This window comes from Tenrec ecaudatus, chromosome 3, assembly GCF_050624435.1.
Source record: "Tenrec ecaudatus isolate mTenEca1 chromosome 3, mTenEca1.hap1, whole genome shotgun sequence".
Lineage (NCBI taxonomy): Eukaryota > Metazoa > Chordata > Mammalia > Afrosoricida > Tenrecidae > Tenrec > Tenrec ecaudatus.
The window spans coordinates 173,432,768-173,458,726 of record NC_134532.1 but is presented as its reverse complement, the minus strand read 5'-3'; the positions used below and the strand labels follow the sequence as shown (position 1 = coordinate 173,458,726).

The following is a 25,959-nucleotide window of genomic DNA, read 5'->3' as shown; positions in this document are numbered from 1 at the left end:
ATTCCTTGCCCAGCTTCTGCATGCATAGGAGGCCATGGAAAAGACCACAGGCTGGCATTGATTTCTTAGCTGTTGCTCCCATTGATGTTGTTTTTGGATCCCAGTAAGATGAAATCCTTGACAGCTTCAATATTTTCTCCATTTATCATAATGTTTATTGGCCCAGTTGTAAAGAATTTTTAAACTAATAAATTTATGTGTAAACAATACGGACAGTTGAAGTCTTCTATATCATCAGTAAGTACTTCACTTTCAACAAGCAAGGTTGTGTCATCTGGTTGTTCATGAAGCTTCCTCCAATCCCAGTGCTGGGTTCTTCTTAATAGCTTCTCAAGCAGCAATCAATCAATCAGCATACAGATTGATTATGTAGTACGTACAGACTGAACCCTAAAGCATATTTTTCCTGATTTTAAACCATACAATATCTTTTTTGTTCAAATGTCTTCCTCTTGATCTATACACAGGTACTGCAAACGCCCAGGTAAGTGTTCTGGAATTCCCATTTCACAGTGTTATCCATAAATTGTTTTGACTCACACAGATAAAATGCAGGTAGACATCTTTTAGTACTCTCTGCATTCAGTCTAGATCTATCTGACATCAGCAAGGATATCCCTCATTCCACATCCTCTTCTAAGTCTACCTGGAGTTCCTGGCAGTTCCCTGATAATAGACTGCTGCAACTGATTTTGAAGTATTTTCAACAAAGCCTTACTTGCATGTGATATTAATTATATTCAATAGTTTTTGCATTGTTAGACCACCTCTCTTTGAAATGAGCACAATTAAGGATCACTTCCAGTCAGTTGGCCAGGAGCTGTCTTCTAAATTTCTTGGCATAGTCAAGTGAGTGTTTCCAGAGTTGCATTTCCTTATTGCGACACCTCAGTTGGAATGAGTAATTCTTAGAGCTTGGTTTCTCAGCAATGCCTTCAGTGCAGGTTGGACTTCTTCCTCCAGTACCGTCACTTCTAGATCATATGCCGCCTACTGACATTGTTGAATGTCAGCTAGTTCTTTTTTGTGTAATGACTGTTCATTTCTTTCGTGTTCTCTGGATGCTTCCTGGGCCATGTAATATGTTGCCACAGAATCCTTGAATGAATATTTTCACTTGAGGTTTCAATTTTTACTTGGTTTTTTCAACTTGCAAAATGCTGAAAATGCTTTTTTAGTTTACTAGCTGTAGGTATTTACACATTTTATTATAATATGTTGTCTTGAACTGCCCTTTGAAATATTTTGTTCATCTGTTTTATGCTTACTTCTTCCATTTGCTTTAGCTACTCTGCGATATTCAATGTGACATGTTCTGCTGTCCCTTCTATTGGTGAACTGTTGCTTTCCTCGGGTAGGATGTCCTGGATGGCATCAGTCTTTAGTCATAGAGCTCAAGGCATCAAGCCTCTTGTGGAGCTGGCCTCTTGGTCCTGGTAGGATATACTCAAGTTTGTAATTTTTACGCTCATAGACTTGTTTAAAAATTTGGGGAGCCTCAACTTGAACATACATAAGAGGAGGTACCCCCCAAAAAAACTGGAATTGTGATTTCATGGTATGTACTTTCCCTGCTAGGAGAGCATTTAGCAACTCCCTTTTGCGTTTATGCACCCAGTGAGGTCGCCTGGGAAGATTCTCTCTGGTCACAGAGAATTATCTCATGAAAGCAGTTTCGTTTGAACCTGGTTCTTTGTGAAGGCTGATTTAAGAGAACTGCATGCAGCTGTGAAATTTTGTTTCCTGCTTGGGAAAAATGCCGCAGAAACTGTTGTGATGTTGAACAAAGCTTACAAGGACAGCACTATGGGAAAAACTCAAGTGGATGCGTGGTTTTCACATTTTTAAAAAAGCGAGATGTCAATAGATGACAAACCTCATTCTGGATGTCTGTCAACTTCCCAAATGAACAAAAATGTTGACTTCATAGTGCATTTGGCTTTAGTACTACCAGGTGAGACTATTAATCAAGCTTTCTGTTTAGAGGGTCTGAAAAGATAGCGGAACAGTGTACGACAAAAACGGCCTGTATTTCTGGCAGGCGGGTAACTGTTTTTGTCACTATGACAATGCACCTGCTTATGCGGCCATATCAGTGCTCCAGCTTTTGGCAAAAAACAGCAAAGCTCTCTTTCCCCATGCACTTTACTCTGACCTCGCTCCGTGTGACTTGTTTTTGTTTCTGCTAATTCAGAGGAACATGAAAGGAGAGCTATTTGATAACGTAGAAGAGGTAAAGAAAAAAAACGAGGGAGGTCCTGCCAGCCATCCAAACACATGAGTTTGAAAGTAGTTTCCAAGAATGGAATCACAGATTTGACAAAAATTAAGTGTAATGGAGAGTACTTTGAAGGTGATAAAATGTGTGTGTGTGTGTGTGTGTGTGTGTGTGTGTGTGTGTGTTTAATTTAAAGACATAGCTTTGGGAAAGAAAAAAATTCCAGTTTTTGGGTACCTCCTTTTATAAGCAATTGATGGTTTATTCCAATTAGTTCTTGGGTTTGTTCTGAAAGATTTTACGAGCATTCTCCATTACCTCCACCACAGACTTCTGTGTATTACATCTAGAAAGGGCCGTGTGCATAGTCATTTCTATTACCAAGGTGGTATTTTTCCAACTATTCTTGTTTCCAACTTTTGCATCCAATCACCAATAATTATTTATATATCTTCATTGCATGTTTATTCAATTTCAGACTACAGAAGTTGGTGAAAATCTTTCATTTTTTGGTCTTTGGTATAAGTGTTCAGCCCATCATATTTGAATCATAGAAATAGTATGTTTCTTGTAGTCATATAGATATTTTCCTGTCACTGACAGAATTATGCCACAGGACATATCTTGTAATAGTCTTTTTGAAGGAGAATGGTACTCCATTCCTTTTTTAAGTTTTTATTTTAGCGTAGTTGTTGTTAGATGTCAACTCATAGCAATCTTATGTACAACAGATTTTTTTTCAGTATTTTAATATTAAAATACAAAATGGTTCTGTGTCATCTTCACAATCACACCTATGTTTGAGCACACTGTGTCATAGTAGGCCATGTGATTGTCAAATTCAAATTGGCCAATAGTAGTTCTTTTGAGTTTTGTTATATTATAATGCTTAGCCTGCTAATCTGTCTGGGTTCCATTTTATTTTGATGACTTCCAATGTTCCTAGATTCATTTTTAATATATTTCATGTTCCCATTATTAAGAGATGTTTACAGCTGGTTCTTCCCACATGGCCTCACATCCAGTCAATTCTTACTCATGTTGTTGTTCTTATTGTTATTGGGTGCCATCAAGTGAGTTATGACTCATAGTGACCTTATGTACAACAGAACAAAACCTTGCGATTTCCTGCATCATCCTCAAAATTGTTATTATGAGCCCATTGTTCCAGCCACCATGTTCATCCATCTCTCTTACTGAGGATCTTCCTCATTTCCATTGTCCTTCCACTCTATCAAGTATGTCTTTTTCCAAGGTAAAATGTCCGAAGTACATTAGACCACCATCCTTGCGCCTAAGGAACATCCTGGATATACTTCTTCCAAAACAGACGTATTTGTTCTTCAGGCAATCTATTGGCACTTTCCGTTGTATTCACCAATATCACCATTCAAGTTTATCAATTCTTCCTAAGTCATCTTAATTCAGTGTCTAACTTTCCCATGCACAAGAGGCGATTAAAAAACCCTGACATGGGTAAAGCATGCTTTAATCCTTAAAGTTGCATCTTCTTTTAAACACTTTAAAGAGGTCCTATGTGCCAGGTTTTCCAATGCAATATGTCGTTTGATTTCTTGCCTATTGTTTCAAGCATTGATTGTGGACCCCAGCAAGATGAAATTTTTGTTAACTTCCATCTTCTCTCCATTTATCATGATGTTATGTGTTGGTCCAGTTGTGAGGATTTGGGTTTTCTTTACACTGAGTTGTATTCTATACTGAAGTGCTTCTTATTCATAACTACCCTGTGTTAAGATTCCACTGTGGTAAATCTTAATGAGAGCAAATATCCTCATCTTCCACCAAGGAGTAGCTTCTGGGTTTGAACTGCCCACCTTGTAACTAGAAATCCAACTCTTACTTTACCATGCCACACAAGCATCCAAAAGTAATACACTACTAGTGATTTTAGGGAACTGATTTGATATCTATTTATATATTCCATTTGATAGCCATTTATTTGCATTAATAAAAACCATCAATCACAAATTCAGCCCTAATTTCAAAGTCATTAAAATACTTACTCTTCTTTCTTATCTTTGCTTTTGTCCACTTTCTTTTCTTTCTCTTTCTTCTTTTTCTTCTCTGGTACCTTTTTATTTTCATTTTTACCATCTGATTTGCTAGAAAAGTGAGTTGTTAAATTAGTATTTAAAGTTTTTTTAATTAAAAAAACTCTTAACTACTGGTCTCTTCTTGGCTTGACTGAAGGCTGAGAATCAAAGACACATGGAAGCAATTAGTTGAAAGCACTGAAACGCCACATTAACCTCAGTGTCAATGACCCCAATACACACGGGAATAACACGAGTGAAGTACACACTTCAGAACAACCAACAATGCAAATCAAAAAGGAAGCCTTTACCCGTGAGCAAAGTTCAGAAGGAAAGAAGAGTTTGAGAAGTAAAAGCAACGAGAAGGAAACAGAAGCCAGATGTGTGATGTTATATTTTGACGCCCGCAGCCAATGACATGAAACAAAATGTATATAATTGTTGAATACAAAGCTGATTTACTCTGTAAATCTTTTTTTTTTTTTTAGAGTGAGTGCTTGAGTGAGTGAATGAAACTGAGTGAGTGAATGAGGCAGCCAATGAATGAGATAGTGAGGAAGGGAGTGAACAGTGAGTGTGAAACTGAGTGAGTGAGTGAGTGAGTCTACTCTGTAAATCTTAACCAAATTCACAATTTTTTAGTATTAATAAATACTGGGAAAAAATAATAGGAATCCATCCAAACTCTTACTTTTTCTTTTCTTTCTTCTTCTTTTTTTCTCTTGGCTCCCTAAAAAATAAATATTTCTGTTATTTAATCAAAATACAGTTTGCCCACCATTTAAAAATTTTAAGCAGTTTTATTGCCATATAATTCACATAGCATACGATTAAATATATTTAAGAATTGTGCAATTAACACCACAATCAATTTTAGAACATTTTCTTCTTTCTTGTACTCATTATTACTAGCTCCCCATTTCCCCCGAAGTCCCTCGCTACAACCCCAAGAAACTATTAATCTAGTTTCTGTCTCTATAGATTTACCTATCTTAGATTTCATATAAAGAAAAATATGCCATAAAAGCAGAACAAGCCCAAGAACAATAACAAAATAAAAGAAAGAAGAACCCCATTAAAAAAGAAAGCACAAAATACTAAAAACTAGAATAAATTTAAAATGGGTCAAAAGGGAGAACAAATGATAAGGTGTTAAATTTAACCTAATTACAGCTGCCCTGATCCACTTTCTAGTGCACTCTGATAGCAAAACTATTCATCAGTCACTCACTCTCAGTGCCCTTGAATTGATTCCAACTGATAGCAACCCTATAGAATGGGGTGGAACTGCCCTTGTGGGTTTCCAAGACTAAACTCTTTCTGGGAGTAGAAAGCATCTACTCTGGAGGAACGGCTAGTGATTTAGAAAGACAGACTTCGTGGTTAAACCACTCAATGCAAAACCACTACACCACCGAAGATTCATAGCTTTGGTCAATGGTCAGAGGGGATTCACTGGAGGCTGGTGACCTTGTGCTTATTTTCATGTGTTTGTTAGCCATCTCAGTATCATTTTTCATGACATGTCTTTTGCCCACTTTTTAATTGGACTATTTTTGTTCTTATTAAGATGTTGCTGAATTATGTAGATTTTAGTAATTAGTTGTCTATCGTGTCATTGTTAATGATTTTTACCCAGCCCAGGAGCTCTCTTTTTACTCTTGGTGAAGTCTTCTGACAGCATGAGTGTCTTATTTTTAGTTAGTCCCAGTCATGTAGTTTATCTTCTACTATGTATGCTTCGTTACTATATTTGTATGTATATGTGTATGTCCTGTAATAAGGCCCTTAATTTTGTCCCAGTTTTCTCACTGATGGTCCTTATGGCTTTGGATTTACATTTAGGTCTCTGATCCATCTTGAGTTTATTTTGGGGTATGGGACATGGGACAGGTTATGGGCCCTGGTTCATGCTTATGCAGGTAGAGATCCAATTTTGCCACCACCAGTGTTTGTCTCGTTCCCATTTAATGATTCTTGGGCCTCTGTCAAACATCAGTTTCATGTGAGTAGATGCATTTACTTCTGGGTTTTCTTGCCCTATTTGTAGATACTTTTCAACCTTTCATGCAAAGGCCTTTCTTAAGGCCGAGAATCCGGAAATTTACAATCCTAATGGAAATTTGTACTAAAAATAGATGCATATAATTAAACAAGTAAAAAAAAACCAGTCTTAGTGAATGTGGAAACTGAAGAAAATGGAGGTAAACAAATAAATCAAAGCAGGAAAATTTAAGAGATGATTCCTACAAAAGCGTATGCTTTCTAAGTGTAAGGTCGGCAAAAATCAAGCAGATTTTGAAAATGTAAGCTTCTTGATATCATTCATGTTTATCTTTTTAAAAACATGAAAAATATCAAGAGAAGCTTGGGTTTTTTTTGGTTATTAGGTACCCGTCGGTTTTGACAACACTATGTACAACAGAATGAAACACTGCCCGGTCTGCTGCCAACCTCACAGTAATTATGTCTGAAGTCGTTCTTGCAGCCACTATGCCAGTCCATCTCCCCAAGGGGCTTCCTCTTTCTCGCTGCCCTTCTACCAAGCTTGAGGGTTTCTCTAGGCACTGATTTCCCCTGATAATGTGTCTTAACAGTACACGAGACAAAGTCTCGCCATACTTTCCTTTAAGAAGCATTCTTTTTTTTTTTAGTTTTTAATTACTTTATTAGGAGCTCTTACAGATATCATAACATTCCATAGTTCAATCACACCAAGTGCTATTGTACAATTGCTATCACAATCAGTTTCAAAACATTTTCTTTGTTCTTGAACTTGAATCAGCTCCCCTTTGTCACCTCCCTCCCCCTTTCCTACTCCCCAGGAACCCTTATTATTATTTTTTTCCCCATCAAGTGGGATTTTACAGTCACCAGTGCTATCAGCTCCCTAGTCCACTCCCCTTTCCATACCCAATTTAACTCCAGTAACTCCTGTTACTGTTTCTGAAGGGTTATCTCATGTACCAAAATATCTTAAATAGACAAATAAAATATACAAATTGAACATGATTAATGAGGTAAAACAAATAGAAGCCATAATAGTAAGGGGAGAGAGTATTAAAGAACTAGAGGATAGCTATGTTGTTCATCAGTGCTAAACCACACCCTGGATTTTTCATCCCTTCCATGTGGCCCTTCTGAGAGGGCTGTCCAATTATCTTACAGATGGGTTTGGGGTCTCCACTTTATCCACACCCCTTCACATCAATTTGATTGCTTGTTTTTGAACTTCTGTTACCTCTTCCTGTGGACACCTCATCATCACAGGCTAGTGTGCTTCTTCCACGTGGACTTTGTTGCTTCCCTGTTAGATGGCCGCTTGTTTAGCTATATTTTTAATAGCTGGGCACCATCAGCTTTCTTCACCACATTTTCTTATGCACCCATTTTGTCTTCAGTGATTGTGTCAGAAAAATGGGTATCATATAATGCTGCATTGTTAGGACAAACTGTTCTTGGATTGAGGTAAGATTTAAGTAGAAGCCCAAAGTTCATCTGCGTCCATGTTGCATTTTGAATATATAGATATATACATGCATAAGCAAATACACATGTTTATTTATATGTATATATTTTTTCTATTTTCTTTCTTCCTACCCCACTGCTATGTTTACCTGTCATTCACCTCTCAGTAATTCCTCTCAGATACAATTTGATTGATTAACCACGACCAGAAAAGCTATACCCTCCTCGCCATCAATTTTAGAATACTTACTGTTCCCCTGTACCCATCATTGTTGGCTCCCCATTCACCTCCCTGCCTGTCTTGTATAGATAAACATCAAAATGAATTTATACGTCAACATACAGATAGTCACAACATTAACAGAGATCCTGACATAGTGCAGATGTATATCTCTCTGTTAAGTAGAGAAAAAGACCTGTTACAGTCCATCAGTCCAATTCCCCTTTATTCCAGAGCTGCATATCCCAGGTCTTGCCTATGTAACAACTCATCTACCCTTGTAGTCCTCAGCATTCATGTCCTAAAGGGGAGCATTCTAAACGTCCCCATTGCCATTTCTATAGTCAAGGATGGAGTGCTCTAGTGTTTCCCACCCCCCCCCCCCCGCCCAGCCCCCATACCAGTTTAGCCTTTAGACATTCAGTGTGTGACCCTTGTGAGTAATGCCCAACCAGTTCAGATGGGGTGGCAAGTGCGCCCCCTAATCAGAAGTCTGTGATTGGGAGATTTCATGGCTTTTTAATGAACTTCTTCCCAGACAGGTTTGCTCGTTCTTTTGGCAGTCCATGGTACCTTCAACAGTCTTCACCGACACCGTCATCCAGGTGCATCACTTCTTCTGTGGCCTTCCTTATTCTCCATCAAGATTGCTCATGCTCTGCAGGCAATTGAAAGTGCCATGGCATCCAGCGCATCTTAGTCCACAAAGTGACATCCTTGTTAGTCAATATTTTAAAAAGGTCTTGTGCAGCAAGTTTGTCCAGTGCAGGATATCTTTTGATTACTTGGCTTCTACTTCCAAAAGTGTGGATCCAAGCAAAATGAAATCTTTGACATCAATCTATTCTATTTATCATGATTTTGCTTTTATTTGCATTAATTGTAATCCACGCTGAAGGCTGCAATCCTTGTTCTTCGTTAGCAAGTGCTTCATGTCCTCTTCACTCTCAGCTAATTCAATAGTAGATCGTTCGTGAGGCTTCCTATACTTAGCCTTCTGCCATGTTCTTCTTTATCTAGTCCAGCTTCTAGGATTATTTGCTCAAGAGACAGATTGAATAAATAGAGTGAAAGAACACAACCCTGACCCACACCTTTCTTGATTTCAAACCACGCAGTATTCCTTTGTTCCGATTGAACAACTGCCGCTTGCTCCTTGTACAGATTCTGAATGAGCAAAATGAAGTACTCTGGACTTCCTATTCTTTTGAATGGTGTCCATATTTTTTATGATCCACACAGTTTAATGCCTTTATATAGTCAATAAAATAGAAGCAAATATTTTGGGGTATTTTCAGTTTTCAGCCAAGAACGATCTGACATCAACAATGATTTCCCTCGTGCCACATGGCCTCTTCTGAATCTGGCTTGAGTTTCTGATAGCTCCTTGTTGATCTATTGCTGAAGTTGTTGAATAATCTTCGGAAAAATTTTACTTGCAGATAAGATTAATTAGATTGTGTGCGATCATGTGGTGCCAAAAGGATCGTGGATAAGGCATCATCATCAAAAAAAAAATCTTACCATAGTGAATGAAGGGGGAAGTGCAGAGTGGAGACCCAAAGCCCATTTGTCGGCCACTGGAGTCCCCCTCACAGAGGGCCTAGGGGAGGAGATGAGTCAGTCAGGGTGCGATGTAGCACCGATGAAGAATACAGCTTCCCCCCCCAGATCCTGGAGGCTTCCTCCGTCCCAGCTACCATGATCCAAATTCTACCTTGCAAGTCTGGATAGGGCAGAGATTGTACACTGGTGCATATGGGAGCTGGAGGCACAGGGAATCCAGGGTGGTTGATACCTTCAGAACCAGGGGGTGAGGGGCGATACTGGGAGAGTAGAGGGTGAGTGGTTTGGAAAGGGGGAACTGATTACAAGGATCCACATGTGACCTCCTCCCTGGGGGATGGACAACAGAGAAGGGGGTGAAGGGAGACGCCGGGTAGGGCAAGATATGACAAAATAATCATCTATAAATTATCAAGGGCTCATGAGGGAGGGGGGAGCGGGGAGGAAGGGGGGGGGAAAGAGGACCTGATGCAAAGGGCTTAAGTAGAGAGCAAATACTTTGAAAATGATTAGAGCAAAGAATGTACAGATGTGCTTTGTACAATTGATGTATGTATATGTATGGATTGTGATAAGAGTTGTATGAGCCCCTAATAAAATGTTTTTTAAAAAGATTAATTAGATTGATTATTCAATAATTCCACACTGTTGGAATATGTGCATTTTTCTTTTGAATGCAGGCAAATATAGATGTCTTCCAGTTGGTTTGCTAGGTAGCTGTCTTCAGAATTTCCTAGCAGAGACGAGTGCGCACCTCCAGTGCTTCATCATCTGTTGGAACATGTCCATTGGTGTTCCATTAACTCCTGGTACAAGTTTTTTGCTAATGCCTTCAGTGCAGCTTGGACTTCTTCTTCAAATGGATCTTGATCATGTGATCATTTCTTGAAATGGTGGGATGTTAAGTGGCTCTTTTGGTACTGCAACTCTGCGTGTTCTTTCCATATTCTTTTCATGTTTCCCATATCTTTCAATATTTTGTCCTTGGACTTTTAATATCGCATGCTGAGACTTGAATTTTATCGTCAGTTCTTTCAGCTTGAGATATACTAAATTTTCTTAAGATGGAATCATTTTTAATGAGTTGTACTAAGCTCCTTAGTAATACAGTAGAATCCCAATTATTAGAATCAATAACTGGATTTTAAACTACCCTTTTCTAAAAGTCTATAGTTTCTTCTTGAGTGGAGATTATGTTATTAAAGACCTCTTTCTACAATTGGTTTTCTCTATTAATAGAAGAATGAATTCTAGAGTTAGACAACCCTGGGTCATTTTAAGCAGTCATTGTTAGCTTGGATATTTTGGGAAGGGTTTTGCTTCATACATAAATGAACAGGCGTCTCCCTACTGATATAATCAGAAGAGTGTTAAAGGGGAGTAGGTCCTAAGATAACAGCTGGTGAAACTAAGGGAAGAAGTTGAAGGCACAAGATTTTGAGGTATAATAGATAAATCTGGATAAGAATTTCCTGGCAGATGTGGAAGATTGCCTTTGGGAATAAATGGGTAACAAGATTGACAAGTGTGATGGGACTGAGCTTCTAAAGTAGTGATATGGAAACAGGGAAAGAACACAATGTTATGAGACATATTCCTATTATACAGAATTTAGTGCCCAGAAAAGATCCTCAGAGACAAAATGGCTCTTTCAAGGTGGGGAAAGTATTATTGAACTCAGAGAAATGGCGTGCTAAGGTGGGTATAATATATAAGGAATATAGTCCACGAGCTGATTATGGCCACTGCCAGGGCCCAGAGAGTACTGTATACAAAGGATACAGAAGGAATGAGCTGGTGAGAGGTCTCTGTAGGTCAAGTCTAACAGTGGAAGATGCTATTATATAACTAGATTCCTTGAGATAACTAGGGATGATAGAACCTGAATATAATAGTAGACATAGGGGTTGCAATTTGGGCTACTAACCTCAAGGTCAGCAGTTTAAAGCCACTAGCTTCTCCATGGAAGCAAGATGAGGCCTACTCCCATAAAGATTTATAGTCTCAGAAACCCACTGGGGTAGTTCTATTTTAGTTCTGTAGGGTCACTATGAGTTAAAATTATCTCAATGGCAGTGAGTTTGGTTTGGGTTTCTTGAATATAGTAGTGGTTAACCATTAGAATTCATGTGATCCCAATAATTTCAAAGGGAACATGGGTCTAAACTACAGAGAGCTATGAGAGCAAGTAGAATATTGTGTTCCTAAATAGACCAGTACTCACCCAGGACTTAGTGTGTAAAACTAAATCAGATCAGGAATGGCTAATCAGATAGTTGAGCACATTTTGCATTGATAAAAAGCCGCTGCCCCTTGAATAGTTTCTAGCCTTGAGACAGTTCTCAGACATGAAACCATTAGCTGAAGAAGTCAAACCCCCATAAAAAATTAATTTTTCTATGATGCCTGAAATGTATTCTTAGTAAGATTCCCCTCATCTTTTCCCTGAAAAATTTAGAGAAAATTTGCTTAGGTTGCTACACTCGAGTACTAAATTCACTACAGGGCCTTGGCTAGCACCATTACCCTAGGGTGCCACTATCCATTAGCTCAGAATTAAAAATATTAGAAATGCATCATTTATGTTTTTGTCACTCAAGCTAAGTAGAAAGGCAATTGCATGTTGTTATTTGGTGCCATAGAGTTCGTTCCAGCTCAGAGGGAACATGAACAAAACACACTGCCAAACCCTGCGCCATCCTCAACTGTAGTTACGTTTGAGTCTTCTGTTGCAATCACTGTATCGATCCATGTCATTGAGAGTCTTCCTCTTTTTCATATACCCTCTACTTTACCATGCATGATGTCTTTCTCCAGAGACGAGTTCTTTTTGATGACATCTCCAGAGTATGTCAGACAGAGTCTCTCCATCCTGCTTCTAATTAGCTGTGTTTCTTATTCATTGTCCTGCTTTCTCATATTTAAAACCATGATTTCGATCACATGCACCTTTGTACTCAAAGTGACATCTTTGCTCTTAAACACTTGTGCAGCAGATTTGCTCATTTATATACATCATTTGTTTTCTTAACTACTGCTTCCATGAGTGTGGATTGTGGAGCCAAGTAAAATGAAATCCTTGGTAATGTCAGCCTTTTCTTCATGTGTCATTGCCACCTGTCTACTTGTGAAGATGTTTGTTTTCTTTACATTAAGGTGTAATCCACACTCAAGTATGTGGTCTTTGATCTTTCCGTAAGTACTCTTAACTCTTCAAGCGCTCTTCAATTCCAGCAAGCAAGGGTGTATCTTCTACATATCACACGTTGTTCCTAAGCCGCCTTCTAATACCGATGCCATGTTCTTCCTCCTGTAGTCCAGAGTTCTGTATTATTTACTCAGGATACAGACTGAGTAAGTATGGTCAAAGTATACAACCTTGACACAACGCTGACACATATCTTTCCTGATGTTCAGCCATGAAGTAATCTCTTGTTCTGTTTGAACAACTGCCTTTTTGTCTATGTACAGGCTCCTAATGAGCACTATTAAGTGTTCTGGAATTTCCATTTTTTGAATTGTTACTCATTATTTATTATAACCCACACAGCAAAATAAAAAAATTTTTGAATAATCAATAAAATGTAAGTAAACATCTTCCTAGTATTCTCTGCTTTCAGTCAAGAGCCATCTGATGTCAGCAGCAGTGATAGCCCCTGATCCATATCTTTTTTCTGAATATGGCTTGAATTTATGGCAGTACCCTGCTGATACACTATAAGTGCAACCTGAGCACTACTGTGATAGTTAAGGTTTTGTGTCAGTTTCGCTTGGCCAGGATTCTCAATGATTTGGCAGTTAACACATAATAATCCTCAATGACCTGACCTAACATAATGTAATCACAGGCAATCAGTTGTAAGCCTCCATAATGGGATAAAATTAGGATAGAATTGAACATCCTTATTCAGATCATAGCCCTCGGGCAAACAATTGGAAAAAACTTCCTCTGGGTTGTGTCTTGTTTCCAATATATTTGGATACCATGGGAAAACTTGCTTGCTTTTTGCTGGGTCTTGATTCTGCATCTGACTCATCAACTTCGGTTTCTTTGGATTTGAGCTAATGGCCTGCCATATTGCCTGCCAATCTTAAGAATCATCTGGGGCCTCCCATATAAGCTGCAGAACTTGGATTCATATACCTCTATAGCCACCAGCCTGTCACTTTCCTGACACTCTTGTGTTCATCAGACCACACAAGTCCAAGATCCAGGAGATACTTCCAGCTTCATATCTGACCCATGGACTTGCCTAGACTTGGACTTGCTCATTTCTACAACTCTGAGTAGTTTTCTTGATATAAATATCTCTACATATCTGTATATCTAAGTATCACTAATTTTACTTCTCTAAAGAACCCAGCCTAATACAACTGTGTAATTAGCATGAGTAATAGCATTTTTGTTCAGCAATAATTCAACAAAAAAAACAGATTATCATTGTCATTATACTAGAATTTACCTAATAAATATTGGCTTTATAACAGATCCAGACTTTATAGCCAGTTTTTCTATAGAACAAAGCTTTAGTTTCTGTTGTCAGTATACTCACTGGTCCTTATTGCTGCTGTTGTTGACATTGAGAAGTGCAATGGCACCAGGCAGATAGTGTCCCCTGCGAAATTAAACAATACAGTGAAGTCAGCATAGTCACCATCTATACAATGTCTACAAAAAGCAGCCATCTTAAAGAACAAATTCTCTCCATTTGAACTCATTACTAAAGATTTCCTTGAATTTTTTGGAAAATAAAGAGCCTCCGTGAGACATGCATTGCCAAATATTAATGCAGTGGGCTAAAAGAAAAAAAATAAGGCAAAAGATGTGGCCATCAATTTGTCCCTGCCTCTTGGCACCTCATGGGCTTCAGAGTAAAACTGTTCCATAGGGTTTTCTTGACCACAGGAGAACCTCACCATGAGCCAAAGTGTTTAATAACTGCCCATTCATCAGTGTTCATATAGAAAATTAGCACCCTCTTTGACCTTAATTAAACAACTTTTGTGCTACTAACACCCAACCAAACACCTAACACATGTATCATCGGGGAAAATGGAAAGAGGCGATAAAGGCAGATGAAACAGTGGGAAGACTAGAACTGGTCAAAGGGAAGAAGACTAAAAAGGAAAAAAGGATGGAGGAGGCTCTGACAGAGGCTCTGACTCAGACCTTTAGAGCAGCTGCACACATGGCAGCAAAACCCCTAATAGATAAAAGATGGAACAACCCAAAAATATATCAACAGATAAATGGATAGACAAAATTTGAGACCTACGTACAATGATACATACATACAAAATTTGATAGAATATGTCCTCAGCCAGCAGAAAACAAAGTCGTCTAACATGCTAAAACAGGTTAGGTGCGTGGAGTTGGCTGCGACAGCAACTGTAGGCACAGAAAAAAAACACTGCATGGTCCTGCACCACCCTCACAATTATTCCTGTCGCTGGGCCTATTGCTGCAGCCGCTGTGTCAGCCCATCTCATTGAGTGCTTTCCTCTTTTTTTGCTGCCCCTAACAGGATGTCCTCCTCTACCGACTGGTTGACAACATGTCCAAAGTAGCTAATACGAAGCCTTGCCATCTGTGCCTCTAAGGAATATTCTGGTCTTATTTCTTCCAATACAGATAGGTTTGTCCTTTGAGCAGTCCATGATACTTTATTCTTTTCCAGAACCACAATTCAAATGCATAGATTCTTCTTCAGTGTCCAACTCTCACGTGGATTGGGGTGCAGTGGAGAATACCAGGGCTTGGGTCCGGTGCACAAAGTGACATCTTTGCTCTCCAATGCTTTAAAGAGGTCTTGTGCAGCAGATTTAAATAGTGCAATATGTCTTTTGATCTCTTGACTGCTTCTTCCATGAGTACTAATTGTGGATCCAAGCAAGACAAAATGCTTGACAACTTCAACCTTTTCTCCATTTATCATGATGTTAGCTACTGGCCCAACTGTGAGGATTGTGGTCTTCTTTATGAGTTGTAATCCACACTGTAGGCTACAATCCTTGCTCTTCATCAGCAAGTGCTTCAATTCCTCCTCACTTTCAGCAAACAAAGTTGTATCATCTGCGTATCTCAGGTTGTTCATACGCCTTCCGCCAATCCTGAAGCCGCACTCTTCTTCATATAAGCCAGCTCCTCTGATGATAAAGTCCAGTGAGGGGATACAACCCTGAGGCACACCTTTCCTGATTCTAAACCATGCATTGTGCCTTTGTTCTGTTGACACACTTGCCTCTTGATCCATGTGCAAGTTACAAATGAGCACAACGGAGTGTTCTGGAATTCCCCTTCTTCTCAAGGCTATTCACGGTTTATTTGGGTCGACACAGTCACATACTTCTGTGTAGTCTATGTAACACAAATAAACATCTTTCTAGTATTCTCTGCTTTGACCCAAGATCCATCTAATATCAGCAATGATAGACCTTGTTTCATGTCCTCTACTGAATCCGGCCTGAGCTTCTGGAAGTTCCCTGTCAATGTCCTGCTATAATCATTGATGGATGATCTTGAGCAAAATTTTACTTGCATGGGATACCAATGATATTATTCTACAGTTTACGCATGCTATTTGGTCACCTTTCCTTGTAATGGGCACAAATCTGGATCTCTTGGCCAAATAGCTGTTTTCCAAATTTCCTAGCATAGGTGAGTGAGTGCGTCCAGTGTTTCTTAAGCGAGATGAACATTTCAATGGGTATTCCATCATTTCCTGGAGCTGGTTTTTTACTAAGGCATTCAATGCCATTTGAATTTCTTCCTTCAGCACCACTGGTTCTTGCTCATGTTACCTTATGAAACGGTGGAATGTGGACTAGTTCTTTTTTGGTATAATGACTGTGTGCATCCTTTCCAACTTCTCTTAATGGTTCCTGCATCACTCAGTATTTGCCCATAGAATCTTTTAAAACTCCCATTGAAGCTTGAGTTTTTTCTTCAGTTCTTTCCATTCTAGAGGTGCTGAGCAGGTTCTTCCCTTTGGGTTTTCTAGTTCTGGGTCCTGGCACATTTCATTATAATGTTCTTGAGCTGCCACTTGAAAACTCAATTCAGATCTTTGACTTCATTACTTCTTCCATTTGCTTGATCTACTCTACGATTAAAAGCAAGTTCCAGCCTCCTCTGATATCCACTTAGACTTTTTCTTTCCTGTCTTTTTAATGACGTTTTGCTTTCTTCATGAATATCCTCCCACAGTTTATCAGGTCTTCTCCCCTTAGTGTTCAATAAGTAAAATATGTTCTTGAGATGTTCTTGAATTTCAGGTGGGATAGACTGAAGGTCATATTTTGACTCTTGTGAACCTGTTTTGATTTTCTTCAGCTTTATCCTGAACTTACATTTGAGCAATTGATGGTCTATTCCACAATCAGACCCAGGTCTGATTTTAGCTGCTGATATTGAACACATTGGAGATATTGTAGAACATTGTGTCTTTCCACAAATGTGGTCAGTTTGATTTCTGTGTATTCCTTCCAGGAAAGGCCATGTGTACATTCACCTTTTGTATGGTTGAAAAGGTATTTGCTATGAACAAGTCATTGTTTTTTCAAAATTCTATCATGCAAACTCCAGCTTCGTTTCTAACACTAAGTCCATGTTTCCAACTACTGTTCCTTCCTCTTCATTTCCAACTTTTGCATTCTACTCACTAATAACTATCAATGCATCTTGATTTCATGTTTGATCAATTTTTGACAGAAGTCACTGGTAGAATTCTTCAGTTTTTTCATTACTAGCTATTGTAGTTGGTACATCCATTTGAATAGTAGTTGTATTGACTGGATTTTCTTGAAAGAGGATAGACGTAATTCTGTCACATACAGCGCTCTATTTCGTGATCAATTTAGCAAGATCCTTTCTGACAATGAATGCCAAGCCATTCCTCTTGATTGTGGTACTCCCAGCATAGTAAATCATGTGATTTTCTGATTTAAAATGGCCAGTACCAGCCCATTTGTGTTGCAGGTATGCAATGATCCCTAGGATCTTGATCTTCGTGCATTCATTTCACTTTCGACCACTTCCAATATTCCTAAACTCATACTTTGTACATTCCAAGTTCCAATCATTAGAAATGTTTGCCACTGTTTTTCTTGACCTCGAGTCCTGCCTCATCAGTAAATGAAGCCCCCAAAAGTTTCACTCCAATAGTCTTTGCCCAACTCCCTTCACCGTGGTTGGCTCCCCTCCAAGAAATTAGCTCCTCCTCAGTCACAGTTCGAGTGTCCTTGGACTTGAGGGTCTCATCCTCCAGCAGTATCTCAGGCAATGTTCTTCATCTTTTGTTTAGGTTTTCAGTCAATGACAATGCTTCAAAGCTGTGCATAAGGTTTTTCAGCAGCCTCTTCCTTTCCAGTGGTAAAATGAGTCCTCCTTCTTTGTCTGTTCTTTGTCTGGAGCTCCACTGCAGGCATTTGAAATAGCGGTGACATAGCTTCTAGCATCACAGCCACACACAAGCCACCCCGGCATGACAGACGGGCTGGCAAGTGGTGGCGCCCACCACTAAAGCCTCGATGGAGCTGAAGGACTGTTGAGTGAAATGAGTACGTCACAAAAGGACAAGCACTGTGTGATTTCAAGTATTTAAAAAGGCCAGAGAAGGTGAATGCATCAAAACAAAAAGTTGGTCTTGGAAGAAAGAGATGATTGGTGATGAAATCATTGTAGATGAAGGATAGGGTCATACAAGCAATTACTGCCGTTGCTGTCAATACACTGTATGCCTGTAAAAAGTTGAATATATATATATATATCTATGTTAAGGTGACCAGATTTTAACATTGGTAAAGTGGGACACCAGTGATAAAACTCATATCCTGGTGAAATAGCCACATGGCAGCCGCAAACTGCATACCCTAGCTTGTCGTGCACTCTGTCCAAAAATCGGGACTTTGTTAAAATGCCGTGGGATGCGGGAAAAATTGTTAAAAATCGGGACGTCTGGTCACCTTAATATATGTAGATGTATTGACAACAATGTAAGAAGAAAAAAGGAAGAAAATGTATAACTAAAACCTCATGGCACATTCCTTGGTTTTAAGTCTTGGGATTCTGGTTTCATGTTAAATGGCCTAACAGTATGGTTAGAACTTGTGTTGACTGTGCGGTTCACTTTGTATTCAAGCCGCTATCTAATAGAGAAAACTGTTCTCTCTTCATGCAGACTGGAGAGCAGCAGACGCAGCATCGCTGGGGCCTGAGGACTTCCGCTGGGAGCCGTCACCAGGGGCTCTGCGGCTGCTCCTCCGCGCAGTGGCTTCCGATCCGGTCCGCCAGGCGCCGCTCCAGGTCTGCGGCTGCTGCCCCGCGCTGCGGCTCCCGCTCCAGTCCCTGCGGCGGGCGGGCGCGCGCGTGTGGCGTCGTGGGGGCGGGCCTCCGCTGCCGCTCACGGTTTCCGGTCCGGAGGCTGCCCGGAGGTAGGCGGTCACCACTCTCCACGCGCCCTCTTGGGCGCGGTGCGCGGGCGCTGGAGGGCCGCGTCCTGTGCCAGAGCGTCAGACCCGACCCCGCGCTGCCATGGTCCCTGTGCAGCTGGACAGCCGCCCGCTGGTGCTGCGGGGAGGCCCCGTGTCAGCCCCCGCACCCGCGCCTCCAGGAGTCCCCAAGGCCGCGGCCAGCCCTGGCTACCGGCTCAGCAGCCTCATCGAACTGTTGCTCCACCGGACCTACTCGGAGCTCCTGGTGTTAACAGACCTGCTGCCCAGGAAATCGGATGTCGAAAGGAAAATCGAAATAGTGCAGTTTGCCAGCCGAACACGCCAACTGTTCGTGCGACTCCTAGCTGTGGTAAAATGGGCTAGTCATGCTGGCAGAGTGGGAACGTGCGCGACGATTTCCAGTTTTTTGGATCGCCAAGCGATCCTGTTTGTGGACACAGCTGACCGCCTGGCGTCCTTAGCTCGAGATGCTCTGGTCCACGCGCGCCTGCCCAGCTATGCCATCCCCTGTGCCATCGACGTACTCACAACCGGCTCGTACCCGCGGCTGCCAGCCTGCATCAGGGAGAAAATTATTCCTCCCGATTCCATCACCAGCAGTGAGAAACAAACCGCGCTTCATCAGCTGAACCAGATTCTAAGACACCGGCTTGTCACCACGCATCTCCCTCCTCAGTTAGCAAATCTTACAGTGGCCAGTGGCCGAGTGAAGTTTCGAGTTGAAGGAGAATTCGAAGCCATCTTGACTGTGATGGGTGATGACCCCGATGTGCCATGGTGCCTTCTCAACCTGGACATTCTGGTTGAGGATAGGGACACTGGAGATGGCCGTGCTCTGGTTCATAGTATGCAAATCCACTTTATCCATCAGCTGGTGCAGTCCAGGCTCTTTGCTGATGAGAAACCTCTTCAGGACATGTACAACTGCCTGCATTCGTTCTGCTTAGCACTGCAGCTAGAGGTGCTACATTCTCAAACTTTGATGTTAATCCGAGAACGCTGGGGAGACCTTGTGCAAGTGGGAAGGTATACTGCTGGAAAGCACCTCTCTCTCTCCGTGTGGAATCAACAGATTCTGGGGAGAAAAACTGGAACCGCATCTGTTCACAAAGTAACAATTAAAATCGATGAGAATGATGTCTCTAAGCCTTTACAAATTTTTCATGACCCTCCCCTGCCAGCTTCTGATTCCAAATTAGTAGAAAGAGCAATGAAGATTGATCACTTATCTATAGAAAAACTCCTGATTGACAGCGTCCATGCAAGGGCTCATCAGAAACTCCTGGAACTAAAGGCCATTCTGAGGGGCTTCAATGGCAATGAAAACTCTTCCATAACGACTGTGCTTCCAGCCCTTGTAGTTCCCATCTTGGAGCCCTGCAATAGTTCGGAGTGTCTCCATGTTTTTGTTGATTTGCATTCTGGAATATTCCAATTGGTGCTTTATGGACTTGACCAGGCTACTCTGGATGCCATGGAGAAGTCTGTGAATGATGACATAAAACAGATCATCCCATGCATTCAACAACTGAAGTTTGTTCTTGGACAGCAGCGTTGCAAACAATCTATAAAACATCTGCCTGCCATCAGCAGTGAAAAGTTGCAACTTTCCAATTACTCGACCCATCCTATTGGCAAACTTTCTAAGAATAAGTTGTTTATTAAACTTACCCGGTTTCCACAATACTACATTGTTGTGGAGTTGCTGGAGGTTCCCGATAAACCCACTGAGCTTGCATATAAGTACTATTTCCTATCTGTGAACGGTACAGACTGTGAGGACACCCCTGTCGCCGCAGTCATGCTGCAGCAATTCAAGGAAAACATCCAGGACATGGGCGTGCATGCAAAAGCTGGGAAACAGCTGAGAAGTGGTGCCAAGCACAAGTTGTCTGGGGATCCATGTCCCATAGAACCCAAGAGGACCAAACGATCAGGAGAAATGTGTGCTTTCAATAAAGTTCTATCTCACTTGGTTGCTATGTGCGATAGGAACATGCCATTTGTAGGACTTCAGTTGGAGCTTTCCAGTTTGGAGATCCCACATCAAGGAGTGCAGATGGAAGGAGATGGCTTCACTCATGCAATCCACTTACTAAAAAGTCCTCCGTGTCAGGGGGTAAGTGAGGAAACCCAAAAGACTCTGGACCACTCACTTCTTGATTGCACTTTTCGATTACAAGGTAGAAGTAACCACACATGGGTGGTGGAGCTAGCGTTTGCAAATTGTCCACTTAATGGCACTTCAACCAGGGAGCAAAAGCCATCCAGGCATGTGTATCTGACCTACGAAAATCTGTTGTCTGGACCTGTCGGTGGTCGAAAAGTGGTTGAGATGTTCCTTAATGACTGGAATAGCATTGCACGATTACATGAGTGTGTGCTGGAATATGCACATTCTCTACCAGAGATACCTGCTCATCTAAATGTTTTCTCAGAAGTCCGTGTTTACAATTACCGAAAACTTGTCTTGTGTTATGGAACCACCAAGGGAAGCTCAATTAGTATCCAATGGAATTCCATACATCAGAAATTTCACATTTCATTAGGAACGATTGGCCCAAACTCAGGCTGCCGTAACTGCCACAGTACCATCCTCCATCAGCTTCAAGAAATGTTCAACAAAACACCAAACGTGACTCAGTTATTACAGGTACTGTTCGATACTCAGGCTCCATTGAATGCCATCAACAAGCTTCCCACCGTGCCCATGTTAGGCTTGACCCAGAGAACCAACACTGCCTATCCGTGCTTCTCTGTTCTGCCACAGTCGCCCACCCACATCCGCCTGGCCTTCAGGAACATGTATTGCATTGACATACACTGCCGGAGTCGAGGCGTTGTGGCAATTCGGGACGGTGCCTATAGTCTTTTGGATAATAGCAAATTAGTTGAAGGTTTTTATCCTGTGCCGGGATTAAAGACATTCCTGAATATGTTTGTTGACAGCTATCAGGATGCCCGAAGGAGGACTATAAATGAAGGTGATAATCCTCCTTCTATAGGAGGAGAAGTGATGGGTTCTTTAATATCCCAGCTCCAGCACCAGCCACCACCCCAACAACAGCCATTTCTGAAGCAACCAGGATCGTCAGGCATGTATCCTCTGACTTCCCCTCCTACAGCTTATCACAGCACAGCCAATCAGGTTCCCTCTCTGATGCACACACAGTCCCCAGGAAGCCTGCATGCTGCCAGCTCCCCCAGTGGGGATTTGAGAACCCCATCACCAGCATCGTTTATTCCAACTCCTCCCCCATCCTCTCGTGGAATCTCAGTAGGACCAGCGCCCAGCTTTGCTAGTCCACACGGAGCCCTTGACCCTAGTTCTCCGTACACCATGGTCTCACCAAGTGGACGAGCAGGGAATTGGCCATGGTCTCCTCAAGTGTCTGGCCCCTCCCCAGCCACATGCATACTTGGAATGTCACCAGGTAACCCATTGCTGCTTTCTCCAGTTCCAGAAGCTTCTCATTCCCCTCGAGCTGGCACGAGTTCCCAAACAATGCCAACAAACACGCCTCCACCCCGCAAACTCCCTCAGCGCCCCTGGGCAGCATCCATCTCGACCATCCTCACACACAGTGCCTTGAAAATTTTACTGCTGCCCTCTCCAACACCAGGCCTCATACCTGGTCTGGCCGGGAGTTACCTGTGTTCGCCACTTGAGAGATTCCTTGGATCGGTCATCATGAGGCGACACCTTCAAAGGATTATTCAGCAAGAAATGCTACAGCTGATAAATTCCAATGAGCCAGGTGTGATCATGTTTAAGACTGGCGCACTGAGATGCAGAGTAGCCCTCAGCCCCCAAACCAGCCAAACACTTCAGCTGAAAGTGATGCCTGACGATGCAGGACAGTGGATGCCGGATGAGCTTCAAGTTTTGGAGAAATTCTTTGAATCCAGAGTCGCAGGACCACCATTTAAAGCCAATACACTAATAGCCTTCACCAAGCTGTTAAGAGCACCTGCACACATCCTCAGAGACTGTGTGCACATAATGAAGCTAGAGCTATTCCCTGACCAGGCAGCACAGCTCAAGTGGAATGTTCAGTTTTGCCTGACGATCCCACCCAGCGCACCTCCCATAGCCCCTCCGGGGACTCCTGCTGTGGTGCTGAAGTCCAAAGTGCTGTTTTTCCTTCAGCTGACGCAGAAAACATCGGGCCCTCCCCAAGAGCCTGGTAGTGTTATTGTTCCCATCATCTACGACATGGCTTCAGGTACCACCCAGCAGGCAGACATCCCCAGTCAGCAGAACTCATCTTTTGTTGCTCGCGTGATGATCAGCAACATTCTGAAGAGGTTTGCAGAGATGAACCCCCCGCGACACGGCGAATGCACAATTTTTGCAGCTATTTGTGATTTAATGGCTAATCTTACACTGCCCCCTGGTAGGCACCCGTAGACACTATTGTTTTTAAAAACAGGAAGTCTGACAGATGAGACAAATAAATTAAATAAATAAATCCATCTGCACTCAGCCTTCAATTTCAAAAAGACAAAGGACTTTTTGACTTTTAAGAGCTAAAAATTAGGGAACTGATTACAAGGATCTACATGTGACCTCCTCCCTGGGGGACAGACAGCAACACTAAAAATTAGATAAGAATTCAGAAAGCAGTATGTCTGTGACTGGAGGAGAAAAGTGGGTTAAGGGAGAGACGTTGGACAGGTCAAGATATGACAAAATAATTTATAAATTATCAAGGGTTCATGAGGGATAGGGGACCGGGGAGGGAGGGGAAAGTGAGGACCTGATGCCAGGGGCTTAAGTGGAGAGAAAATGTTTTGAGAATAATGAGGACAATGAATGTATAAAAGTACTTTACACAATGGATGGATGTATGTATGGATTGTGATAAGAGTTGTATGAGCCCCTAATAAAACGATTAAATAAAAATGACAAGAGAAAAAAATATTCCACAGCAGAATAATGATCAAAGGCGGGGGTGGGGGATGCTAAACAGAATTTCGTATTTTTATGGACTGTAGACTTTCTGAAGCCACAGGCTTCACAAATCTTTGCAACTATTTCCCTTAAATCATATATATCTCTTTAAAATATAAAACTAAACTACCATCAAGTCAATTCTGACTTCTGACAATTAGACCCGAACAATAGTTTAGCCCTAACTAATAAAAACTTTCTGCTTTGAGAATTATGCTGTTTGAAAAGTCGTGAAAGTCACAACAGCAACACTAAAAATTAGATAAGAATTCAGGAAGCAGTATGTCTGTTACTGGAGGAGAACCAACTCAAAAGCAGGATGAGAATCATCGCGTAATTTAACAAAAAATAATCTATCACTGAACTGTACCGGAAGAAATGGTTGGATTAGTGTATTTTTGTTGTGTATATTCTGAAAACAACAAAATACTTAAAAAGAAAAACTGTGGGTGGAAAAGAAGTTAAAAATCTTTCCTGGCTGGTGGTGCACAACACTGCACCCCTGCCACATCGCAGAGGCTCCGGGATGTGAGGAACCCAGTACCCATTCCATATACTATGATTTCTTAGCTTTTCTATGTACACTCACTCTAGGGCTTTTCTTCCCTGAAAATAGGTTAGAAGGTAATAGAACCTTCTAGTTAACGCAGAACAATACCCCTTTCACACAGTCTCTTCAGGGTCCTGGGAAAAGGATCAGAAAGGCAGGGGCCGTAGGGCTGGGCAGTAGGTTTCTTATGAACAGATGGGACTCTTAGGGAATTTGATCAGTATACAAAAGAATGCTTCTGACTTGAATAATCATGAAACAGTAGCAGGAATAGCAAATCCTACCAAGGTCCTGCATAATGACTGGATAACAAACACATCTGCCAAGTTCACTCAGGACAGAAGAGAAGACCCCTCGTTTAAGTAATGGTTTGAAAGCAGATACTGAGGTAGGGGCATAGTGCTCACCTCTGTGAAGGCCCTCTCTTACTCTGTGAACTCGCTGTAAGGGCGCCTCCTGCAGGCAGGTTTTCACTTCCTGACTCTTCAAATGTAGAGGCACTCTCATCATCTTCGGAAAAGGAGCTATGGCCAACGTGGGTAGAGAGAAATTAGTCCAGTGTTGTAAACTGTCGTGTGTATAAAGGTTTCCCACTAGGCTGCGCATGACTCCCATCTCTTCTCCCTCTCACATCAATACACAGCAATTTTTAATGAATCAAATGAGGACTGTACAGAATATGTAAAGTTCTATGAAGATGATATGCACAATTCAGTCATGCATTTAATTTAGAAACTTCTTGTGGGATCCTTCACATTTCTGGTTTGATGCATCGTGGGTGATGATAGGTATTAAATATAAAGTGTGATATCTGTATTTAAAATTGTATTATACAATTATATGAGCTAGCATATAGTAATAATCCCACGAAAAAGAAATTCAATCACACAGAAACATTTTATTATAGGATAATCACTTTTAAAACATGTTTTTAACATTTCTTACTCTATATACTTTCTCACATTTATTTTTGGCAATGTTGCCCTTTAGATTTGAAGTCTCTTGGGAAAAGACCATATTAGTGATTGAGGAAATATTCAAAAAAGTGTTTAATAGGTTATAAAATTTCAAGTTACCTTGAAATTAAATGCAAGTAGATGAAAATCCTGTGACTGGAATAAAACTACATGAAAAAAATCCATGGATTTACCTGCAGGCTCCATTTTCCATCCTTCTTATTTCCATTTCAATATCTGGTAAAACCACATTGGGGATATTTACAAAGGAGAATTGTGTTTTCACTATACTTGTCTTCATTTTAATGTGGTATCTGAGAAAAAATAATTTTTATTAGTAGGAAGACTTTTTACATATTTGCATAAATAAGTCCAAATTTAATCTACCATTCTTCTAAGGCTGTACTAACAGAATCTTTCTTATAAAAACAAATCAGCTCTTCCAGCAAGGTGCCGAAATAGGCAGACAAGCTGCACAGACTACAACAAAATACGGGGGAAACCAAAGGAAGCATACAGA

General features: G+C 41.1%; 1 protein-coding gene and 1 pseudogene across 1 annotated transcript in view; one reads left to right on the top strand and one right to left on the bottom strand.

The window, feature by feature from the left end:
• The window catches only part of LOC142442907 (mediator of RNA polymerase II transcription subunit 14 pseudogene), an 82,701-nt pseudogene extending 57,146 nt beyond the window's left edge, over positions 1 to 25,555 (top strand).
• Positions 1 to 25,740, bottom strand: part of CNGA1 (cyclic nucleotide gated channel subunit alpha 1) — a 32,461-nt gene extending 6,721 nt beyond the window's left edge. The window contains exons 1-5 of the mRNA XM_075543584.1: positions 25,634 to 25,740; positions 24,891 to 25,007; positions 14,080 to 14,142; positions 4,964 to 5,002; positions 4,243 to 4,341 (exon numbers count right to left, since the gene is read on the bottom strand). Coding sequence (XP_075399699.1) covers positions 4,243 to 4,341; positions 4,964 to 5,002; positions 14,080 to 14,142; positions 24,891 to 25,007; positions 25,634 to 25,740 — 425 coding nt within the window. The remainder of the gene's footprint in view (positions 1 to 4,242; positions 4,342 to 4,963; positions 5,003 to 14,079; positions 14,143 to 24,890; positions 25,008 to 25,633) is intronic.
• Between the last annotated feature and the right edge of the window lie 219 nt (positions 25,741 to 25,959).